General features: G+C 44.3%; 1 protein-coding gene across 1 annotated transcript; it reads right to left on the reverse strand.

Annotated features, from left to right (window-relative positions):
- Positions 1-499: 499 nt before the first annotated feature.
- Positions 500-5,854, reverse strand: LOC119327997 (110 kDa U5 small nuclear ribonucleoprotein component CLO-like). The gene is made up of 10 exons (XM_037601043.1): positions 5,054-5,854; positions 3,758-3,826; positions 2,478-3,671; positions 2,301-2,399; positions 2,036-2,194; positions 1,865-1,950; positions 1,581-1,779; positions 1,365-1,475; positions 1,058-1,264; positions 500-972 (listed from the first exon to the last, which is right to left on the reverse strand). Exons 1-10 carry the CDS (start codon positions 5,816-5,818, stop codon positions 877-879), a joined length of 2,985 nt encoding a protein of 994 aa, XP_037456940.1. The 5' UTR covers positions 5,819-5,854; the 3' UTR covers positions 500-876.
- Between the last annotated feature and the right edge of the window lie 16,202 nt (positions 5,855-22,056).

A 22,056-nucleotide genomic window follows, 5' to 3' on the forward strand; every position in this document is an offset into this window, starting at 1 on the left:
CCTTTGTGTAGGGTCTGGGTGGACAAATAATCATGTGACATAGCTAACTCCCATCTAGATTGGAATTAGCAAATCTGATGTTTGATACATATGATGAAAGTTAATCCAGAAAGGCCACATCATGGAAGGAAATAGATGGAAGTTCATTTCCGTTACCACTCAAACTACCAATCTCTAGCCAATCAGTGGACTTTTAATCTGTTTCGCCCTTAAGCGCTCCCATTCCCCCTCATTTAAACCAAATGGGCCCTTATGCATCATATGCCTTGCATGCCGGAAATGAAAGACTAGGCAATATGGAACGGACAGAGGGGGTAGTAACAGAAGACAAAATTCTCAAAAGAAAAAAAACAGAATACAAACTTTGAAATATAGATAAAAGATTTAAGTCTGACACAGCATGACCATACCGATAGACATACACCACCTCACAGGAGTTTACCAGGAAGGCACATTACGTCCAGTAATCAATCCTGATAAAAACACAGATCAAATAGGCATGGCAAGAAACAGAACTATCCTCCAGAAACTTGGAAAGGTGCTCGGCGCTACAATGGTTGTAATTTGTGAAGAAAGGATCAAACAAGTAAAGGCATTATTGTCCCTGGAAATGCCATCGCCTATCAAAAATCAACCACAAGTCTCAGCTCTCTGTCGATGGTTACACTAACTGGTTAGACGACGTAGATGTTAGAGCGATAGTACATACATGACTACAGATGGTACTCAGTCTACAATGATCTGTTACAAATAATAATAATACCCAACCATCAAAACTCGGCGAATTGCGTCTCCTTGAAGATCGCGTCATGATAGCCCCATGAAAGTACTTGATATGTTCCCAGCGCACCAGGACAATGGACTTCCATCGTCAAACTACATCATCAGGTGGATATCTGCAGTCTGTTGCGCCAGCTCGTTCATCATGGCCTCGTCAAAGAACTTGTTGATGCTAACATCCTCGCTCATGCCCTGGAAAATGGGTGTGCATACGATTAATTCATGATCAGTTCAAAAGAGGTTGTATGTACGTTCAGTATCTAGATGTATGCCTCACCTTCCTTCGCCTGGTCTTTACCATGAACTCACGGGCAAGGTGTTGGATAGGTGCTGGTTCCAAAGGCCGGAGAACAATGCCCTTGTCAAGAGGATCGCCAGGAACAATAGCCCAGTGGTCAAACACTGACACACAAAATGCTTGTCCCTGTGTATGGTATCTGAGATCTGTCTCAAACCCAAAAGACTCTATGACAGGTAAAAATGCCTGGCAAATGTAGAAATTATACCATCAGCAAGAGTCATACAGGTCTTACGCAAGATAAAAAAATAAGGCTGGATCAGAAGAAATAGAGCACACTTCTTACCTTGACAACATATACTGGAGTGCCTGGCTTGGGTACATCGGCTGTCACATGGCCACGTCGCCGCGACAGGACCGTATATATAGCAGATACACAGTCAATTGGAGTTTGGATCTGCCAATGCCAAATGCACTCATTTGTCAGACCAGGTCATCAAATACACATGTTCTAGATAGTGATGATTAGTCTATGTACAAGAACCATGATTCCATGACTAACCTCAATGTAATAAACAGGCTCCATAAGTCGAGGATTAGCCATCAGAAATGCTGAGTAGACAACCCGGCGAGCTGTGGGGATTATTTGGCCGCCACCACGGTGCAATGGTTCTGGTGCGATATTTGCATTTAGGATCTTGAACTTCACATTCCTAATTGGTTCATCACACAAGGGGCCTTCTCTAGCACCCCACTGAAACCTGAGGTTAGGGTAGTAAATAAAATGGTTAAGGCACTGACAAATATTCCAAAGGAAATTTGAATTAACAGAACAGAGTGCCCTACCCTTGAACAATTGAATCTTTGACTGCATTCAGCAAGTTCTTATCCACCTCAACCGAAAGAGAGTCATCTAGTAGAATGTTAGGACCCTGCATGTCAAAGTAAGATACATTCAGTCCACAAAATGGAAATATCCTACACAATGACAGGTCAGTAAGCAGTTTGCCATCTTACCTGCTTGTCAGGTCCAAAAGCCCATATTGACCTTGCTGCAAGCACATCCCACTGGTAGCGTTGGCGAAAGAAGTCGGTGACTTCTTTCTGCCTTGAGTCAAGGCTGACAAGGCCATTCTCTATATCTTCTGCCAAGCCCTTCTCTAGTGGTTCAGCTAACTGCATGTTGTCACAGACAAAGAAAGCCGCAATTAGTTGACCATGTGTGTTTGTTTACCATGATGAAGAAGGATGGGCACAAGAAAAGCCAAAAACAAAATCTAACCATGGTAATTTTGTTCCTCTTGTTGGGTGTTTCAGCAAAACATTTCATAGAGGAAGTATCAACAACTGTTTCACAAAATGTCACAACTGGATCTGCAACCTGTGTACAAACAAGGCAGCAAAGTAAAAATCTGGTTCAAAAAAGAAGGAAAAATAAACCAAGTGCATTGCTTTATACCTTCACTTCTACCTCAGAGTAAAGCTCTCTGAGGTCCTTCATTATAGAATCTAGATATAGCTCACCAGTCCCAAGTATAGTGTGTTCGCCTGACTCTTCTACCTTAGTAATAGCAAGAGGGTAGCTCTTGCTAATTTTACGCAGACCTTCCACCATTTTAGGCAGCTCACTCGGGTTAAGAGGCTCGGCTGCTATCTTTACAACAGGTAAGGTATTGAAGCGTAGAGGCCTAAATATGTACACATCTTCATCCATGTTCATAGGACATATGGTTGCAGTTTTCATGATTGATGCATCCACGCCTTCAATAAGAACCCAAGAACCAGCAGGTGCCTTACTTATTGGAACACGGTACCGTGCCTGATAGACCCACAACTTGGTGACCTCTTTGACAGTCATATCCTCTTCATCATCAGGGGAATAGCCTTCTCCAAGCACCCGAACTGTCTGACCAGTCTGTATTGTGCCACTATAAACTCGTCCAAAGGCATCAAAGACACTACAGTCAGGCTTAGGATACAGTTTTGTAACATTGACCATAAGAGGACCATGGGAATCACATTTCTTCATTGCATCCACAATGGAGGAGTCTTGTTGACCAGTGTATATGTGTTCTATTTTCCTTGCAGCGCCATCCTTCACACTGGGGATGTTTTTCACTAACATGTCGGTAAAACCAGTAGCAGTGCCAAACATTGAGCGGCAAGCAAGTCTCAGCAAAGGCCTAACATTAAGCTTATAAGCTGCATTGCTCAGTGTCACACCCAAGTCAGCGAGAGTTACTTCAAGAATTCTCTGTTGCTCTCCAACAACCTGACTATAGATTTTATACAGAGGCTCAAGGATGAACTCAATGAATGACCTATTAGCTCCTGCTGCCGGCGGCTTCTTTTTGAAGGTTCTAGAGTTATGGTCATAATACAAATCTCCCCATAGACGAGATGCAAATTTCTCATGGTCAAACTGAATCCCATGAATCTTCAAATAAAGATGTGCAAAAGATTGCAAGGTAAAAGACCAGCCAGCAGAACCACTCGCAAAGCAAACATTTCCAGCAGCTGGGTCTACCAGTTGAGTGCCACCTACTGTGGTAGAACAAGATGAGATTAGATCATTGATTGTGTCCAGTGTATGTCGTAGCTTAAAATACGCATCATTTGGGGGCAGCTTTAGCTCTGTTATCAGTCTGTCAACCTGTAAAACCACAACGTGAGAGCATACGTCAGCTTCAGCTTGGAATTGAATTGTATTAGAAATAAGTGGAACCAAGCAAAATGTACCTTGTTAATCACAACAACGATGGGAAGTCTTTCTTGGATCGCATGACGAATCGCCCTCTCAGTGTTTACCTACTCATCAACGGAGATAAATAAATACAAATATATTTAGATACTCCAATAAAAAAGAAAATTAACTTAGCAATTTAATTCTGGGAATGCTGGCATGTACGCATACAGCCAAGCTACTCCTGTTATTGGCAAAAGGAAAAAAACTCTACACCACCATCTTATATTCTGCTTCTAGTGCATGTTGCAGATTTGCAGTTTTTCATTTCAGTGAAAACAGTACTGGATGTCATTAACATGCAGCTTATAAGAATATAAGACCTTTTATATAAGCCCACTGCCCACCTAGTTTTAGCTAGTACAAGACGAACAAGCTGACAACAGATGTTTTGCTCGTCAGGCCTGTTACTATGTTCTAATTTATGATAATCTGTGCTCCATTTTTAAGACAACACAACAGAAACAAAACAATGCTGATAATTTCAAGAAAACAACACATTTTCAACATGCTGCCTAGTGTCAACTCTACTGATTTCTCAATGCCTTTGTCATCAGCAGGTGCAGCTGTTAGTGTCCCAAATGCAGCACCAACAAACCACTTATAAGTTCCAACTGAATAAAAGTTAAGCTCACATAAACCAAATTAAACTAAAGCATTATCTATTTGCCTTCAGAACTGTTAGATGCAGGATAAATATCGTCTGTTTAAAACACGCAGATCTCCTGTTCTTATATAGTGCTAGCAATATTTGTAGCTTCAGGCGTTCAGTCTCCTGTTCTTAGGCGCCAGGCGACGGCCAAACCAGTAGCTGGTGGTTTACTCATTATCATGCCCAAAATTAGTGTCTATACGCCAAATACACCCCTGAGCGTCGCTTGGGCACTAGGCGAAGGCCAACAGCCTTGCATACGCCTAGCGCTACTTTGAACCAGTCATGTCATTCATTGTATTTTTTAGATGCTTGGGTAAGACGTGGTTGTTGTAATACTGATACACATACTGTTTTATCCACTTCCAACAGAAATAGGGAAATAACTCATTCTTGAAAAGAAATTCAATGAACTTGTGAAGCTGTAAAGATGTATCCCTAGCAAGTCTCTTGTTCAAATGAATTATGATGAACCCATATCTCACATTCAGACAAATGCAATTGTCATATCCCTATCTAACAATTAAAAAAAAAGACACAACACTAATTCCAGTTTAATACTTCCTACTCCGATATAGCAAACAGAGTTCAATCCATCAGTTGAGCAGAGATATATAAAGCAATAGGATCAGTGAATTACCATGACGCCCTCAGCAGCATCGACAACAAGCACAGCCCCATCCGCTAGCCTGAGCGCAGCAGTCATCTCGTCGGAAAAATTGACATGGCCAGGCGTATCCATGATGTTGCAGAGATAGGACTTGCCATTCCCTGACTCTAGCACGAGCGACATCGGCACAGCCTTGATGGAGACCCTGCGCTCCTGCTCGTCCACCCGGGTGTCTGTGAACCGGATGTGGCGCTCGCCCTCGGAGTCGAACGTGTCCACCTCGTGGGTCTGCTCCACGAGCATGTCCATGAACACCGTCTTCCCGTGCTGCAGGTGGCCCACGAGCGCCACATTGCGGACCAGCAGCGGGTTGGAGGCGAGGCCGAGGATGAAATCGGTGGAGGCGTAGGTGGAGGTCGCACCGGCGCGGGTGCCGACCTCGAACTTGACGACGCGGGGCGGCGCGACGATGGGCTTCTCGAGCGCCTGCTCGTCCTCGTCCATGACGAGCGCCTCGACGCCCGGGCCGTAGACCTCCTCGGCCGTGGGGTAGTACTTCTTGTCCTCGGCGAGGACGACGGCGTTCTGGGCGGCGTCGGCGTAGTCGTCGTCGTCGACGTCCATGAGGGCGGCGGGGCGGCGGGAGTTGGGGGAGCCGGACGGGGAGCGCGCCGGGGAGGGGGAGCGGGACTGCGAGGGGGACGGGGAGGCGGCGGCGTCCGAGTCATCGGCGTCGGAGTCGGCGAGCTCCGGGCCGATGTAGTTGCCGAACTCGTCGTAGAGGCTGTCGTCCATGGCGGCGGGATCGGCGGGGGGCGGGGGCGGGCTAGGGTTTTGGTGGCCGCCGGAAGGGGGGCGCGGAGGTTTGGGATTTGGGGTGGGAGGGAAGAGGAGGGAGGCGGTCCAGCACAGCGGGGCAAAGTGAGGTCGAAACCGGTACGCGAGGGCGAGGGTCCGGTCGTCTTTTGGATCGGGATCCTGCCGCTCAGCTCAGGAGACAGGAGCAAAGGAGGCGGTGAAAACTGCGGTGATGAAAAAGAACTAGGTCATTGCCATGTGGATTATTATCTTTTCGACGAAGGTAAATTTTGGGGTAAAAGAAAAACGAAGGCACAGTAGATTTTATTAGTATAACTTACAATTAAAACAAAGCATCCAAGAGGGATACAAATGCAATGAATACACACTCCGCCTCTATGTACACACAAAACAAAAACAACGGCAAAGAGGCGAGATTTGTTTCTGTGTGTCGTCGGCGTTTGTCGCCATTCGCGGCGGCGCTGGCGGCCAGGGTGAGACGGATGTTATGGAGCGAGGAGGTTGGTCTGATGATGGTGGATCTTTCGTTCTTCCCCAACCTCGTCGATGGGATGCGGCGGATCTAGATTCAAGGTAGCACGGGGGCCTCCCTCGGTCGACGTGCCACAGCGACGTGTGCCTCGTTCCTTGTAGCAGTCCTGTTCATCGACTTAGGAAGCCTCGTTGGCGATGGTGCTTCTTTGGATCTGGTAATGGTGGAGGCTCATCGACTCCGTCGCACGTGCGCCTTGACGTCGCTGGAATTGGGCCGCGGTTGCTGGCTTCGCCGAGTGCAGGAAACCCAAGGGATAGTTTTATATTTTTCTATCTCTTAGGGTTCTATATCCAAAGTTTTCAGGACAATCTTGTTTTCTTGGTTAGTCTTTTAGTTTTCACATGTGGTTGATTATGTAACTTGATTTTCTATTTGTGAAATGAAATAGGTGGTTGCTGTAAAAATAATAGTAAGAAAAAGCAAAGTCATACAAGATAAATCTATGCATAAGCAAGAAAATATAAAAGACGAAGTCATCAAAACAGCTTGACAAATTATAACAACGACCATATCCGCACCAACTATATTTGATACCACAATGAGAACGAGAAAGGTCTTAAACAATAACGGCTTCAAGAAGAAAATGATGCTCAACCGTCGTTGTCACCGGATTCAATCACCAAAGGCCGGATTCAAGCTTTTTACCCTGAAGAACAAGTCCAGGCATATCCAAACAACGTCGTTAACAAGATAACAACGCAAAAACATCATCATTGTCAGTTATAACCAACTCAGGTCATACCTAGTGTTTGCACCCCAGAGTTCAAGACATGGTACTTAGGAAGCACACCAAAAAAAAACCAGTCGTGCATTGTCGCCACCACTTTTCGCGATCCGAGCAGCTACATGTGTTGGGCTAGAAATCCCGCCATCGCCACTGCACAGTCGTACCTCTGTGTTAACTCATCGTCCATAGATTGCATCTCACCATCAAGGCAAGCTTATCAGACTGAGAGTTACCAAAACTAACAAAGGGGCCTTTCGGGTGCATCATGCAACCTCGCCAACACGAGCCGCCCGCGACAGCCACATGATCTGTGGAGAGGAACCCTCACGAAGATGCTTCAGTGGCCACCAAAAAATGCAACTCGACTGGCTGACTTGTGCTGCCATGGCCAGGTCTAAAGGATAAATGCAATTGTCGAATGGTGTTAGACACATGGAGGGTGCCGCCACAAGCATAATCCAGGCAGTAGAGGCCTTATTCAACGCACAGTCGTTGCCTACTATTGCATGGACTAGCACCGACAACGGAGCACATGTTGCAACTGCACCGGTGCTAGCCGCGTAGATCTGGACGAGACATGCTTGAGATAATTCCTTCGGTCGCTGATGTTTGCTTGAACTACGTCGGTATTTCCCCAAAGAGGAAGGGATGATGCCGCACAACAACGCTAGATATTCCCCTTAGTGATGAGACCAAGGTTATCGAACCAGTAGGAGAACCACGCAACACCACGTAAACAACTCTTGCACACAAAGAACAAATACTTGCAATCCGACGTAAGAGAGGGGTTGTCAATCCCTCACGGGCAAAAGGATAGGTAAATTGTAGTAGATTGGATAAATAGATCTCGTGGGAATGCAAGATAAAATAAATAAGAATAAATTGCAACAAGATATTTTTGTATTTTTGGTTTAATAGATCTGGAAATAAAAGCAAATAAAAATATATCGCAAAGGTGATGTTTGCTTGAACTACGTCGGTATTTTCTCAAATAGGAAGGGATGATGCAGCACAACAACAATAGGTATTTCCCTCAGTGATGAGACCAAGGTTATCGAACCAGTAGGAGAACCACGCAACACTACGTAAACGGCACCTGCACGCAAATAACAAAATACTCGCAACACGACATATTAAAAGATTGTCAATCCCTTTCGGGCAACGGCGCCAGAAATTGGCAAAAAGACGGGATAAAAATATGATAGATTGGGTAAATAAATCTCGCGGAAACGCGAGATAAAATAAATAAGAATAAATTACAACAAGGTATTTTTGTATTTTTAGTTTAATAGGTCTGAAAATAAAAGCAAATAAAAGTAGATCACGAAGGCAAAAATAATAAAGAAGAAGCCCGAGGGCCGTAGATTTCACTAGTGGCTTATCTCGAGAAAATTAGCAAACGGCGGGTAAACCAATTACTGTTGGGCAATTGATAAAACTTTAAATAATCATGACGATATCCAGACAATGATCATTATATAGGCATTACGTCCAAGATTAGTAGACCGACTCCTGCCTGCATCTACTACTATTACTTCACACATCGATTGCTATTCACCATGCATCTAGTGTATTAAGTTCATGAAGAAACAGAGTAATGCAATAAGAATGGTGACATGATGTAGACAAGATCTATTTATGTACAAATAGGCCCCATCTTGTTATCCTTAATAGCAACGATACACACGTGTGGTTTTCCCTTCTGTCACTGGGATCAAGCACCGTAAGATCGAACCCATCACAAGGCGCCTCTTCCCGTTGCAAAACAAATAGATCAAGTTGGCCAAACAAAACCCAAATATTGGAGAAGAAATATGAGGCTATAAGTAATCATGCATATAAGAGATCAAAGAAGACTCAAATAACATTCATGGATAAAAAGATAGATCTAATCATAAACTCAAAATTCATCGGATCCGAACAAACACACCGCAAAAAAGAGTTACATCATATGGATCTCCAAAAGACCATTGTATTGAGAATCAAAAGAGAGAAAGGAATGTTGGGGAATGTAGTAATTTCAAAAAAATTCCTACGCACACGCAAGATCATGGTGATGCATAGCAACGAGGGGAGAGTATGATCTACGTACCCTTGTAGACCGACAGCGGAAGCGTTATATCAACGCGGTTGATGTAGTCGTACGTCTTCACGATCCGACCGATCTAAGCACCGAAACTACGGCACCTCCGAGTTTCAGCACACGTTCAGCTCGATGACGATCCCCGGACTCCAATCCAACAAAGTGTCGGGGAAGAGTTCCGTCAGCACGACGGCGTGGTGACGATCTTGATATTCAACTGTCGCAGGGCTTTGCCTAAGCACCACTACAATATTATCGAGGATTATGGTGGAAGGGGGCACCGCACACGGCTAAGAAAACGATCACGTGGATCAACTTGTGTGTCTAGGGGTGCCCCCTGCCTCCGTATATAAAGAAGCCAAGGAGGGGTGCGGCCGGCCCTAGTAGGAGGCACGCAGGAGGAGTCATACTCCTACCGGGAGTAGGACTCCCCTCCCTTTCCTTGTCCAAGTAGGAGAGGGGGAAGGAAGGGAGAGAGGAGAGGAAGGAAAGGGGGGGCCGCCCCTCCCTCCTTGTCCAATTCGGACTAGGGGGAGAGGGGGCGCGCGGCCTGCCCTGGCAGCCCCTCCTCTTCTCCACTTTAGGCCCATGAGGCCCATTAACCCCCCGGGGGGTTCCGGTAACCCCCCGGTACTCCGGTTTTATCCGAAACTTCCCCGGAACACTTCCGGTGTCCGAATATAGCCGTCCAATATATCAATCTTTATGTCTCGATCATTTCGAGACTCCTCGTTATGTCCGCGATCATATCCGGGACTCCGAACCAACTTCGGTACATCAAAACTCATAAACTCATAATATAACTGTCATCGAAACCTTGAGCGTGCGGACCCTACGGGTTCGAGAACAATGTAGACATGACCGAGACATGTCTCCGGTCAATAACCAATAGCGGAACCTGGATGCTCATATTGGCTCCCACATATTCTACGAAGATCTTTATCGGCCAGACCGCATAACAACATACGTTGTTCCCTTTGTCATCGATATGTTACTTGCCCGAGATTCGATCGTCGGTATATCAATACCTAGTTCAATATCGTTACCGGCAAGTCTCTTTACTCGTTCCGTAATACATCATCTCGCAACTAACTCATTTAGTTGCATTGCTTGCAAGGCTTAGGTGATGTGCATTACCGAGAGGGCCCAGAGATACCTCTCCGACAATCGGAGTGACAAATCCTAATCTCGAAATACGCCAACCCAACATGTACCTTTGGAGACACCTGTAGAGCTCCTTTATAATCACCCAGTTACGTTGTGACGTTTGGTAGCACACAAAGTGTTCCTCCGGTAAACGGGAGTTGCATAATCTCATAGTCATAGGAACATGTATAAGTCATGAAGAAAGCAATAGCAACATACTAAACGATCGAGTGCTAAGCTAACGGAATGGGTCAAGTCAATCACATCATTCTCCTAATGATGTGATCCCGTTAATCAAATAACAACTCTTTGTCTATGGTTAGGAAACATAACCATCTTTGATTAACGAGCTAGTCAAGTAGAGGCTTACTAGTGACACTCTGTTTGTCTATGTATTCACACATGTATTATGTTTCCAGTTAATACAATTCTAGCATGAATAATAAACATTTATCATGAAATAAGGAAATAAATAATAACTTTATTATTGCCTCTAGGGCATATTTCCTTCAGTCTCCCACTTGCACTAGAGTCAATAATCTAGATTACACAGTAATGATTCTAACACCCATGGAGCTTTGGTGCTGATCATGTTTTGCTCGTGGAAGAGGCTTAGTCAATGGGTCTGCAACATTCAGATCCGTATGTATCTTGCAAATCTCTATGTCTCCCACCTGGACTAGATCCCGGATGGAATTGAAGCGTCTCTTGATGTGCTTGGTTCTCTTGTGAAATCTGGATTCCTTTGCCAAGGCAATTGCACCAGTATTGTCACAAAAGATTTTCATTGGACCCGATGCACTAGGTATGACACCTAGATCAGATATGAACTTCTTCATCCAGACTCCTTCGTTTGCTGCTTCCGAAGCAGCTATGTACTCCGCTTCACATGTAGATCCCGCCACAATGCTTTGTTTAGAACTGCACCAACTGACAGCTCCACCGTTTAATGTAAATACGTATCCGGTTTGCGATTTAGAATCGTCCGGATCAGTGTCAAAGCTTGCATCAACGTAACCATTTATGATGAGCTCTTTTTCACCTCCATATATGAGAAACATATCCTTAGTCCTTTTCAGGTATTTCAGGATGTTCTTGACTGCTGTCCAGTGATCCACTCCTGGATTACTTTGGTACCTCCCTGCTAGACTTATAGCAAGACACACATCAGGTCTAGTACACAGCATTGCATACATGATAGAGCCTATGGCTGAAGCATAGGGAACATCTTTCATTTTCTCTCTATCTTTTGCATTGGTCGGGCATTGAGTCTTACTCAATTTCACACCTTGTAACACAGGCAAGAATCCTTTCTTTGCTTGATCCATTTTGAACTTTTTCAAAATTTTGTCAAGGTATGTGCTTTGTGAAAGTCCAATTAAGCGTCTTGATCTATCTCTATAGATCTTAATGCCTAATATGTAAGCAGCTTCACCGAGGTCTTTCATTGAAAAACCCTTATTCAAGTATCCCTTTATGCTATCCAGAAATTCTATATCATTTCCGATTAGTAATATGTCATCTACATATAATATCAGAAATGCTACAGAGCTCCCACTCACTTTCTTGTAAATACAGGCTTCTCCAAAAGTCTGTACAAAACCAAATGCTTTGATCACACTATCAAAGCGTTTATTCCAACTCCGAGAGGCTTGCACCAGTCCATAAATGGATCGCTGGAGCTTGCACACTTTGTTAGCTCCCTTTGGATCGACAAAACCTTCCGGCTGCATCATATACAACTCTTCTTCCAGAAATCCATTCAGGAATGCAGTTTTGACATCCATCTACCAAATTTCATAATCATAAAATGCGGCAATTGCTAACATGATTCGGACAGACTTAAGCATCGCTACGGGTGAGAAGGTCTCATCGTAGTCAATCTCTTGAACTTGTCGAAAACCTTTTGCGACAAGTCGAGCTTTGTAGATAGTAACATTACCGTTAGCGTCAGTCTTCTTCTTGAAGATCCATTTATTCTCAATTGCTTGCCGATCATTGGGCAAGTCAACCAAAGTCCATACTTTGTTTTCATACATGGATCCCATCTCAGATTTCATGGCTTCGAGCCATTTTGCCGAATCTGGGCTCACAATCGCTTCTTCATAGTTCGTAGGTTCGTCATGATCTAGTAGCATGACTTCCAGAACAGGATTACCGTACCACTCTGGTGCGGATCTTACTCTGGTTGATCTACGAGGTTCAGTAGTAACTTGTTCTGAAGTTTCATGATCATTATCATTAGCTTCCTCACTAATTGGTGTAGGTGTCACAGAAACCTGTTTCTGCGATGTACTACTTTCCAATAAGGGAGCAGGTACAGTTACCACATCAAGTTCTACTTTCCTCCCACTCACTTCTTTCGAGAGAAACTCCTTCTCTAGAAAGGATCCATTCTTAGCGACAAATGTCTTGCCTTCGGATCTGTGATAGAAGGTGTACCCAACAGTCTCTTTTGGGTATCCTATGAAGACACATTTCTCCGATTTGGGTTCGAGCTTATCAGGTTGAACTTTCTTCACATAAGCATCGCAGCCCCAAACTTTTAGAAACGACAACTTTGGTTTCTTGCCAAACCACAGTTCATAAGGCGTCGTCTCAACGGATTTTGATGGTGCCCTATTTAACGTGAATGCAGCTGTCTCTAGAGCATAACCCCAAAACGATAGCGGTAAATCTGTAAGAGACATCATAGATCGCACCATATCAAGTAAAGTACGATTACGACGTTCGGACACACCATTACGCTGTGGTGTTCCAGGTGGCGTGAGTTGCGAAACTATTCCGCATTGTTTCAAATGTAGACCAAACTCGTAACTCAAATATTCTCCTCCACGATCAGATCGTAGAAACTTTATTTTCTTGTTACGATGATTTTCAACTTCACTCTGAAATTCTTTGAACTTTTCAAATGTTTTAGACTTATGTTTCATTAAGTAGATATACCCATATCTGCTTAAATCATCCGTGAAGGTGAGAAAATAACGATATCCGCCACGAGCTTCAACATTCATTGGACCACGTACATTTGTATGTATGATTGTATGATTTCCAACAAATCTGTTGCTCTCTCCATAGTACCGGAGAATGGTGTTTTTGTCATCTTGCCCATGAGGCATGGTTCGCAAGTACCAAGTGATTCATAATCAAGTGGTTCCAAAAGTCCATCAGTATGGAGTTTCTTCATGCGTTTTACACCGATATGACCCAAACGGCAGTGCCACAAATAAGTTGCACTATCATTATCAACTCTGCATCTTTTGGCTTCAACATTATGAATATGTGTATCACTACTATCAAGATTCATCAAAAATAGACCATTCTTCAAGGGTGCATGACCATAAAAGATATTACTCATATAAATAGAACAACCATTATTCTCTGATTTAAATGAATAACCGTCTCGCATCAAACAAGATCCAGATATAATGTTCATGCTCAACGCTGGCAATAACAATTATTTAGGTCTAATACTAATCCTGATGGTAGATGTAGAGGTAGCGTGCCGACCGCGATCACATCGACTTTGGAACCATTTCCCACGCGCATCGTCACCTCGTCCTTCGCCAGTGTTCGCTTAATCCGTAGTCCCTGTTTCGAGTTGCTAATATTAGCAACAGAACCAGTATCAAATACCCAGGTGCTACTGTGAGCTCTAGTAAGGTACACATCAATAACATGTATATCACATATACCTTTGTTCACCTTGCCATCCTTCTTATCTGCCAAATACTTCGGGCAGTTCCGCTTCCAGTGACCAGTCTGCTTGCAGTAGAAGCACTCAGTTTCAGGCTTAGGTCCAGATTTGGGTTTCTTCTCTTGAGCAGCAACTTGCTTGCTGTTCTTTTTGAAGTTCCCCTTCTTCTTCCCTTTGCCCTTTTTCTTGAAACCAGTGGTCTTGTTGACCATCAACACTTGATGCTCCTTTTTGATTTCTACTTCCGTAGCTTTTAGCATTGCCAAGAGCTCGGGAATAGTCTTATTCATCCCTTGCATATTATAGTTCATCACGAAGCTCTTGTAGCTAGGTGGCAGTGATTGGAGAATTCTGTCAATGACGCAATCATCTGGAAGATTAACTCCTAATTGAATCAAGTGATTATTATACCCAGACATTTTGAGTATATGCTCACTGACAGAACTGTTCTCCTCCATCTTGCAGCTATAGAACTTATTGGAGACTTCATGTCTCTCAATCCGGGCATTTGCTTGAAATATTAGCTTCAACTCCTGGAACATCTCATATGCTCCATGACGTTCAAAACATCGTTGAAGTCCCGATTCTAAGCCGTAAATCATGGCATACTGAACTATCGAGTAGTCATCAGCTTTGCTTTGCCAGACGTTCATAACATCTGGTGTTGCTCCAGCAGCAGGCCTGGCACCCAGCGGTGCTTCCAGGATGTAATTCTTCTGTGCAGCAATGAGGATAATCCTCAAGTTACGGACCCAGTCCGTGTAATTGCTACCATCATCTTTCAACTTTGCTTTCTCAAGGAACGCATTAAAATTCAACGGAACAACAGCACAGGCCATCTATCTACAATCAAACATAAACAAGCAAGATACTATCAGGTACTAAGTTCATGATAAATTTAAGTTCAATTAATCATATTACTTAAGAACTCCCACTTAGAAAGACATCCCTCTAATCTTCTAAGTGATTACGTGATCCAAATCAACTAAACCATAACCGATCATCACGTGAAATGGAGTAGTTTTCAATGGTGAACATCGCTATGTTGATCATATCTACTATATGATTCACGCTCGACCTTTCGGTCTCAGTGTTCTGAGGCCATATCTGCATATGCTAGGCTCGTCAAGTTTAACCTAAGTATTCTGCGTGTGCAAAACTGGCTTGCACCCGTTGTAGATGGACGTAGAGCTTATCACACCCGATCATCACGTGGTGTCTGGGCACGACGAACTTTGGCAACGGTGCATACTCAGGGAGAACACTTTTATCTTGAAATTTAGTGAGAGATCATCTTATAATGCTACCGTCAAACAAAGCAAGATAAGATGCATAAAAGATAAACATCACATGCAATCAATATAAGTGATATGATATGGCCATCATCTTCTTGTACTTGTGATCTCCATCTGCGAAGTACCGTCATGATCACCATCGTCACCGGCGTGACACCTTGATCACCATCGTAGCATCGTTGTCGTCTTGCCAATCTTATGCTTCCACGACTATCGCTACCGCTTAGTGATAAAGTAAAGCATTACAGCGCAGTTGCATTGCATACAATAAAGCGACAACCATATGGCTCCTGCCAGTTGCCGATAACTCGGTTACAAAACATGATCATCTCATACAATAAAATTTAGTATCATGTCTTGACCATATCACATCACAACATGCCCTACAAAAACAAGTTAGACGTCCTCTACTTTGTTGTTGCAAGTTTTACGTGGCTGCTACGGGCTTAAGCAAGAACCAATCTTACCTACGCATCAAAACCACAACGATAGTTTGTCAAGTTGGTGTTGTTTTAACCTTCGCAAGGACCGGGCGTAGCCACACTCGGTTCAACTAAAGTTGGAGAAACTGACACCCGCTAGCCACCTTTGTGCAAAGCACGTCGGGAGAACCGGTCTCGCGTAAGCGTACGCGTAATGTCGGTCGCTTCGTCCAACAATACCGCCGAACCAAAGTATGACATGCTGGTAAGCAGTATGACTTATATCGCTCATAACTCACTTGTGTTCTACTCGTGCATATAACATCAACACATAAAACCTAGGCTCGGATGCCACTGTTGGGGAACGTAGTAATTTCAAAAAAAATTCCTACGCACACGCAAGATCATGGTGATGCATAGCAACGAGGGGAGAGTGTGATCTACGTACCCTTGTAGACCGATAGCGGAAGCGTTATATCAACGCGGTTGATGTAGTCGTACGTCTTCACGATCCGACCGATCCAAGCACCGAAACTAAGGCACCTCCGAGTTTCAGCACACGTTCAGCTCGATGACGATCCCCGGACTCCGATCCAGCAAAGTGTTGGGGAAGAGTTCCGTCAGCACGACGGCGTGGTGATGATCTTGATGTTCAACTGTCGCAGGGCTTCGCCTAAGCACCACTACAATATTATCGAGGATTATGGTGGAAGGGGGCACCGCACACGGCTAAGAAAACGATCACGTGGATCAACTTGTGTGTCTAGGGGTGCCACCTGCCTCCGTATATAAAAGAGCCAAGGGGGGGTGCGGCCGGCCCTAGTAAGAGGCGCGCAGGAGGAGTCCTACTCCTACCGGGAGTAGGACTCCCCTCCCTTTCCTTGTCCAAGTAGGAGAGGGGGAAGGAAGGGAGAGAGGAGAGGAAGGAAAGGGGGGCGCCGCCCCTCCCTCCTTGTCCAATTCGTACTAGGGGGAGAGGGGGCGTGCGGCCTGCCCTGGCAGCCCCTCCTCTTCTCCACTTTAGGCCCATGAGGCCCATTAACCCCCCAGGGGGTTCCGGTAACCCCCCGGTACTCTGGTTTTATCCGAAACTTCCCCGGAACACTTCCGGTGTCCGAATATAGCCGTCCAATATATCAATCTTTATGTCTCGACCATTTCGAGACTCCTTGTTATGTCCGTGATCATATCCGGGACTCCAAACCAACTTCGGTACATCAAAACTCATAAACTCATAATATAACTGTCATCGAAACCTTAAGCGTGCGGACCCTACGGGTTCGAGAACAATGTAGACATGACCGAGACATGTCTCCGGTCAATATTGGCTCCCACATATTCTACGAAGATCTTTATCGGTCAGACCGCATAACAACATACGTTGTTCCCTTTGTCATCGGTATGTTACTTGCCCGAGATTCGATCATCGGTATATCAATACCTAGTTCAATCTCGTTACCGGCAAGTCTCTTTACTTGTTCCGTAATACATCATCTCGCAACTAACTCATTTAGTTGCATTGCTTGCAAGGCTTAGGTGATGTGCATTACCAAGAGGGCCTAGAGATACCTCTCCGACAATCGAAGTGACAAATCCTAATCTCGAAATACACCAACCCAACATGTACCTTTGGAGACACCTGTAGAGCTCCTTTATAATCACCCAGTTACATTGTGACGTTTGGTAGCACACAAAGTGTTCCTCCGGTAAACGGGAGTTGCATAATCTCATAGTCATAGGAACATGTATAAGTCATGAAGAAAGCAATAGCAACATACTAAACGATCGAGTGCTAAGCTAACGGAATGGGTCAAGTCAATCACATCATTCTCCTAATGATGTGATCCCGTTAATCAAATAACAACTCTTTGTCTATGGTTAGGAAACATAACCATCTTTGATTAACGAGCTAGTCAAGTAGAGGCATACTAGTGACACTCTGTTTGTCTATGTATTCACACATGTATTATGTTTCCGGTTAATACAATTCTAGCATGAATAATAAACATTTATCATGAAATAAGGAAATAAATAATAACTTTATTATTGCCTCTAGGGCATATTTCCTTCAAGGAAGCCATCTAGCTACTAACTACAAACCCGTAGGTCTACAAAGAACTACTCACGCATCATCAGAGAGGCACCAATGGGCATGATGAACCCTTCCGTGATGGTGTCTAGATTGGATCTGGTGGTTCTGGAACTTGCGGCGGCTGGAATTGATTTTCGTCGACTCCTCTAGGGTTTCTGAAATATTGGGGTATTTATAGAGCAAAGAGACAGTGCGGGAGGCCACCGAGGTGGGCACAACCCACCAGGGCGCGCCTGGGCCTCCAGGCGCGCGCTGGTGTCTTATGCTCACCTCGGGCTCCCTCTTCGGCAATTCTTTGGCCCACTGGATGTCTTCTGGTCCAAAAAAACCCACAAAAAGTTTTGCTGCGTTTGGACTCCGTTTGGTATTTTTTTCTGTGATGTAAAAAACATGTAGAAAACAACAACTTGCACTTGGCACTATGTCAATATATTAGTATCAAAAAATGATATAAACTGACTATGAGATGATTGTAAAACATCCAAGAATGATAATATAACAGCATGGAACAATCAAAAATTATAGATACGTTGGAGACGTATCATGGAGTCTGTTCCTGGAAGTCCGAGAAGGACTCTTACTTACGGGCAAAACCGACATTGAGGAGGCTCTTTCTCCAAGTTATGACCCCATGGCTCAACATATAAATATAGGGGCAGGGCTAGCACGTGGAACACATCATGAATCACCAAGTCGTGTGCCGGCAACCCCATCCCCTCTAGTTTATCTTCTGTCATAGTTTCCGTTGTGCTTGGCGAAGCCCTACAGAGATTGTTCTTCACCACCACTGTCACCACGTCGTCGTGCTGCCGGAACTCATCTACTACTTCGTCCGTCTTGCTAGATCAAGAAGGCGAGGACGTCATCGAGCTGAACGTGTGCTGAACGCGGAGGTGCCGTACGTTCGGTACTTGATCGGGACGGATCGTGAATGTGTACTACTACATCAACCACGTTGATAAAACGCTTCCACTTTGCGATCTTCAAGGGTATGAAGATGCTCTCCCCCTCTCGTAGCTATGCATCTCCATGGATAGATCTTGCGTGTGCGTAGAAATTTTTTGTTTTCCATGCAACGTTGATGTCACTTGAAGCTACCTCGGTATTTCCCCAAAGAGGAAGAGATGATGCAGCACAGCGGCGGTAGGTATTTCCCTCAGATATGAAACCAAGGTTATCGAACCAGTAGGAGAACCAAACAACACAACGTAAACGACACCTGCACACAAATAACAACTTCTCGCAACCCGACATGTTAAAGGGGTTGTCAATCCCTTCCGGGGTATGGCGCCTCAAGATAGGCAAACGAACGTGAGATAAATTTGTAGTAGATTGATAGATCAAACGCCAAATAAAATAAATAAGAATAAATTGCAGCAAGGTATTTTTGCATTTTTGGTTTAATAGATCTGAAAATAAAAGCAAGGAAAAATAGATCGCAAAGGCAAATAATCTGAGAAAGAGACCCGGGGGGTGTAGGTTTCACTAGTGGCTTCTCTCGAGAAAAATAGCAAACGATGGTAAACAAATTACTGTTGGGCAATTCACAAAACTTCAAATACTCATGACGACATCCAGGCAATGATCATTACATAGGCATCACGTCCAAGATTAGTAGACCGACGTCTGCCTCCATCTACTACTGTTACTCCACACATCGACCGCTATCCAGCATGCATCTAGTGTATTAAGTTCATGATGAAGAAACGGAGTAATGCAATAAGAACAATGACATGATGTAGACAAGATCTATCTATGTAGAGATAGACCCCATAATTTTATCCTTAGTAGCAACGATACATACGTGTCGGTTCCCTTTTTGTCACTGGGATCAAGCACCGTAAGATCGAACCCACTACAAAGCACCTCTTCCCATTGCAAGATAAATAGATCAAGTTGGCAAAACAAAACCCAAATATCGGAGAAGTAATATGAGGCTATAAGAGATCATGCATAAAAGAGATCAAAGAAACTCAAATACTTTCATGGATATAAAAAGATATATCTGATCATAAACTCAAAGTTCATCGATCCCAACAAACACACCGCAAAAAGTTACATCATATGGATCTCCAAGTGACCATTGTATTGAGAATCAAGAGATAGAGAGATGAAGCCATCTAGCTACTAACTTTGGACCCAGAGGTCTACAAAGAACTACTCACGCATCATTGGAGAGGCACCAATGGAGGTGGTGAACCCCATCCGAGATGGTGTCTAGATTGGATCTGGTGGTTCTGGACTTTGCGGCTGCTGGATGAATATTCCGTCAAGTCCCCTAGGGTTCTGGAAATATTGGGGTATTTGTAGAGCAAAGTGAAAGTGCAACTATCCCTGGGTGGTTTTGGTAATTCCTAACAACATATAGCTCATTGAGCTAACATTATTCCAAGATTAATATTTCAGGAAAAGCTCAATGAATGGCATGGCATGGATGAGGAAAGTGGATCCCTCAAAATTCTAAGGACAAAAAGTTTGGCTCAAGCTTGAAGCTCAAGACTCTACATTTTATATTTTAGTGATCCAAGATCACATTGAGTCTATAGGAAAAGCCAATACTATCAAGGAGGGATGAGGTGTTGCTTAATGGCTTGCTTGCTCAAAATGCTTAGTGATATGCTCCAAAATCTTCAACTACCTTCCCACATCCACATATGACCTAAACCAAAAGTAAAACTCGGCCCCACCGATTCTTTCTATCCGGCGCCACCGAGTTTCAAATGTCATAGCCATTTTCACAAACCCTAGGCAAATCGGTCTCACCGATAGGTATCTCGGTCTCACTGAGATGGGATTGTAATCTCTCTGTTTCCCTTCGTAACGTTTCGGTCTTACCGAGATGAGTGATCGGTCCTACCGAGATTGTAATGTAAACTCTCTGTTTCCCTTTTGTAACACTTCGGTCTCACCGAGATGAGCGAATCGGTCCCACCGAGTTTACCTGACCAACTCTCTGGTTAGCTTATTACCAAAATCGGTCCCACTGAGTTTGTGTAATCGGTCACACCGAGATTACGTTATGCCCTAACCCTAACCATATCGGTCCTACCGAGTTGCATCTCAGTCCCACCGAAAATCCTAACGGTCACTAGGTTTGCTGAATCGGTCCGACCGAGTTTAACCATTCGGTCCCACCGAGTTTGGCAAATTGTGTGTAATGGTTAGATTTTGTGTGAAGGCTGTATATACCCCTCCACCCACTCTTCATTCATGGAGAGAGCCATCAGAACATACCTACACTTCCAATACACATTTTCTGAGAGAGAACCACCTACACTTGTGTTGATGTCAAGATATTCCATTCCAACCATATGAATCTTGATCTCTAGCCTTCCCCAAGTTGCTTTCCACTCAAATCTTCTTTCCACCAAATCCAAATCCTGTGAGAGAGAGTTGAGTGTTGGGGAGACTATCATTTGAAGCACAAGAGCAAGGAGTTCATCATCAACACACCATTTGTTACTTCTTGGAGAGTGGTGTCTCCTAGATTGGCTAGGTGTCACTTGGGAGCCTCCGACAAGATTGTGGAGTTGAACCAAGGAGTTTGTAAGGGCAAGGAGATTGCCTACTTCATGAAGATCTACCGCTAGTGAGGCAAGTCCTTCGTGGGCGACGGCCGTGATGGAATAGACAAGGTTGCTTCTTCGTGGACCCTTCATGGGTGGAGCCCTCCGTGGACTCGCGCAACCGTTACCCTCCGTGGGTTGAAGTCTCCATCAACGTGGATGTACGATAGCACCACCTATCAGAACCACGACAAAAACATCCGTGTCTCCAATTGCGTTTGAATCCTCCAAACCCTTCCCTTTACATTCTTGCAAGTTGCATGCTTTACTTTCCGCTGCTCATATACTCTTTTGCATGCTTGCTTGAATTGTGTGGAGATTGCTTGACTTGTGCTAAGATAGCTAAAATCTGCCAAGAACTAAAATTGGGAAAAGGCTAGATTTTTATTTGGTCAAGTAGTCTAATCACCCCCCCTCTAGACATACTTTCGATCCTACAAGTGGTATCAGAGCTTTGGTCTCCATTTGCTTTGATTTCCAAAGCTTTTGGCGGTCATAGCCTTGGTTTCACAACCTAGGAGAGTATGGCGTCTAGCGAGGGAAATTATCACCGTAGAGGTCCTTACTTTGATGGCACTAATTTTGCTAGTTGGAAGCATAAGATTAAAATGCATATTCTTGGACATAACCCCGCCGTTTGGGCTATTGTGT

The sequence above is a fragment of the Triticum dicoccoides genome, chromosome 7A, assembly GCF_002162155.2.
Source record: "Triticum dicoccoides isolate Atlit2015 ecotype Zavitan chromosome 7A, WEW_v2.0, whole genome shotgun sequence".
NCBI classification, from domain to species: Eukaryota; Viridiplantae; Streptophyta; class Magnoliopsida; order Poales; family Poaceae; genus Triticum; species Triticum dicoccoides.

What these genes read in the sequence shown, in the direction of transcription:
- LOC119327997 (XM_037601043.1), bottom strand. Translation starts at nt 5,818, where the DNA reads ATGGACGACAGCCTCTACGACGAGTTCGGCAACTACATCGGCCCGGAG. An exon ending in AAAGATTCAATTGTTCAAGG is followed by an intron (nt 1,780 to 1,864) that starts GTAGGGCACTCT and finishes CCCTAACCTCAG; the next exon opens with GTTTCAGTGGGGTGCTAGAG. An exon ending in CTCCAGTATATGTTGTCAAG is followed by an intron (nt 1,265 to 1,364) that starts GTAAGAAGTGTG and finishes TACATTTGCCAG; the next exon opens with GCATTTTTACCTGTCATAGA.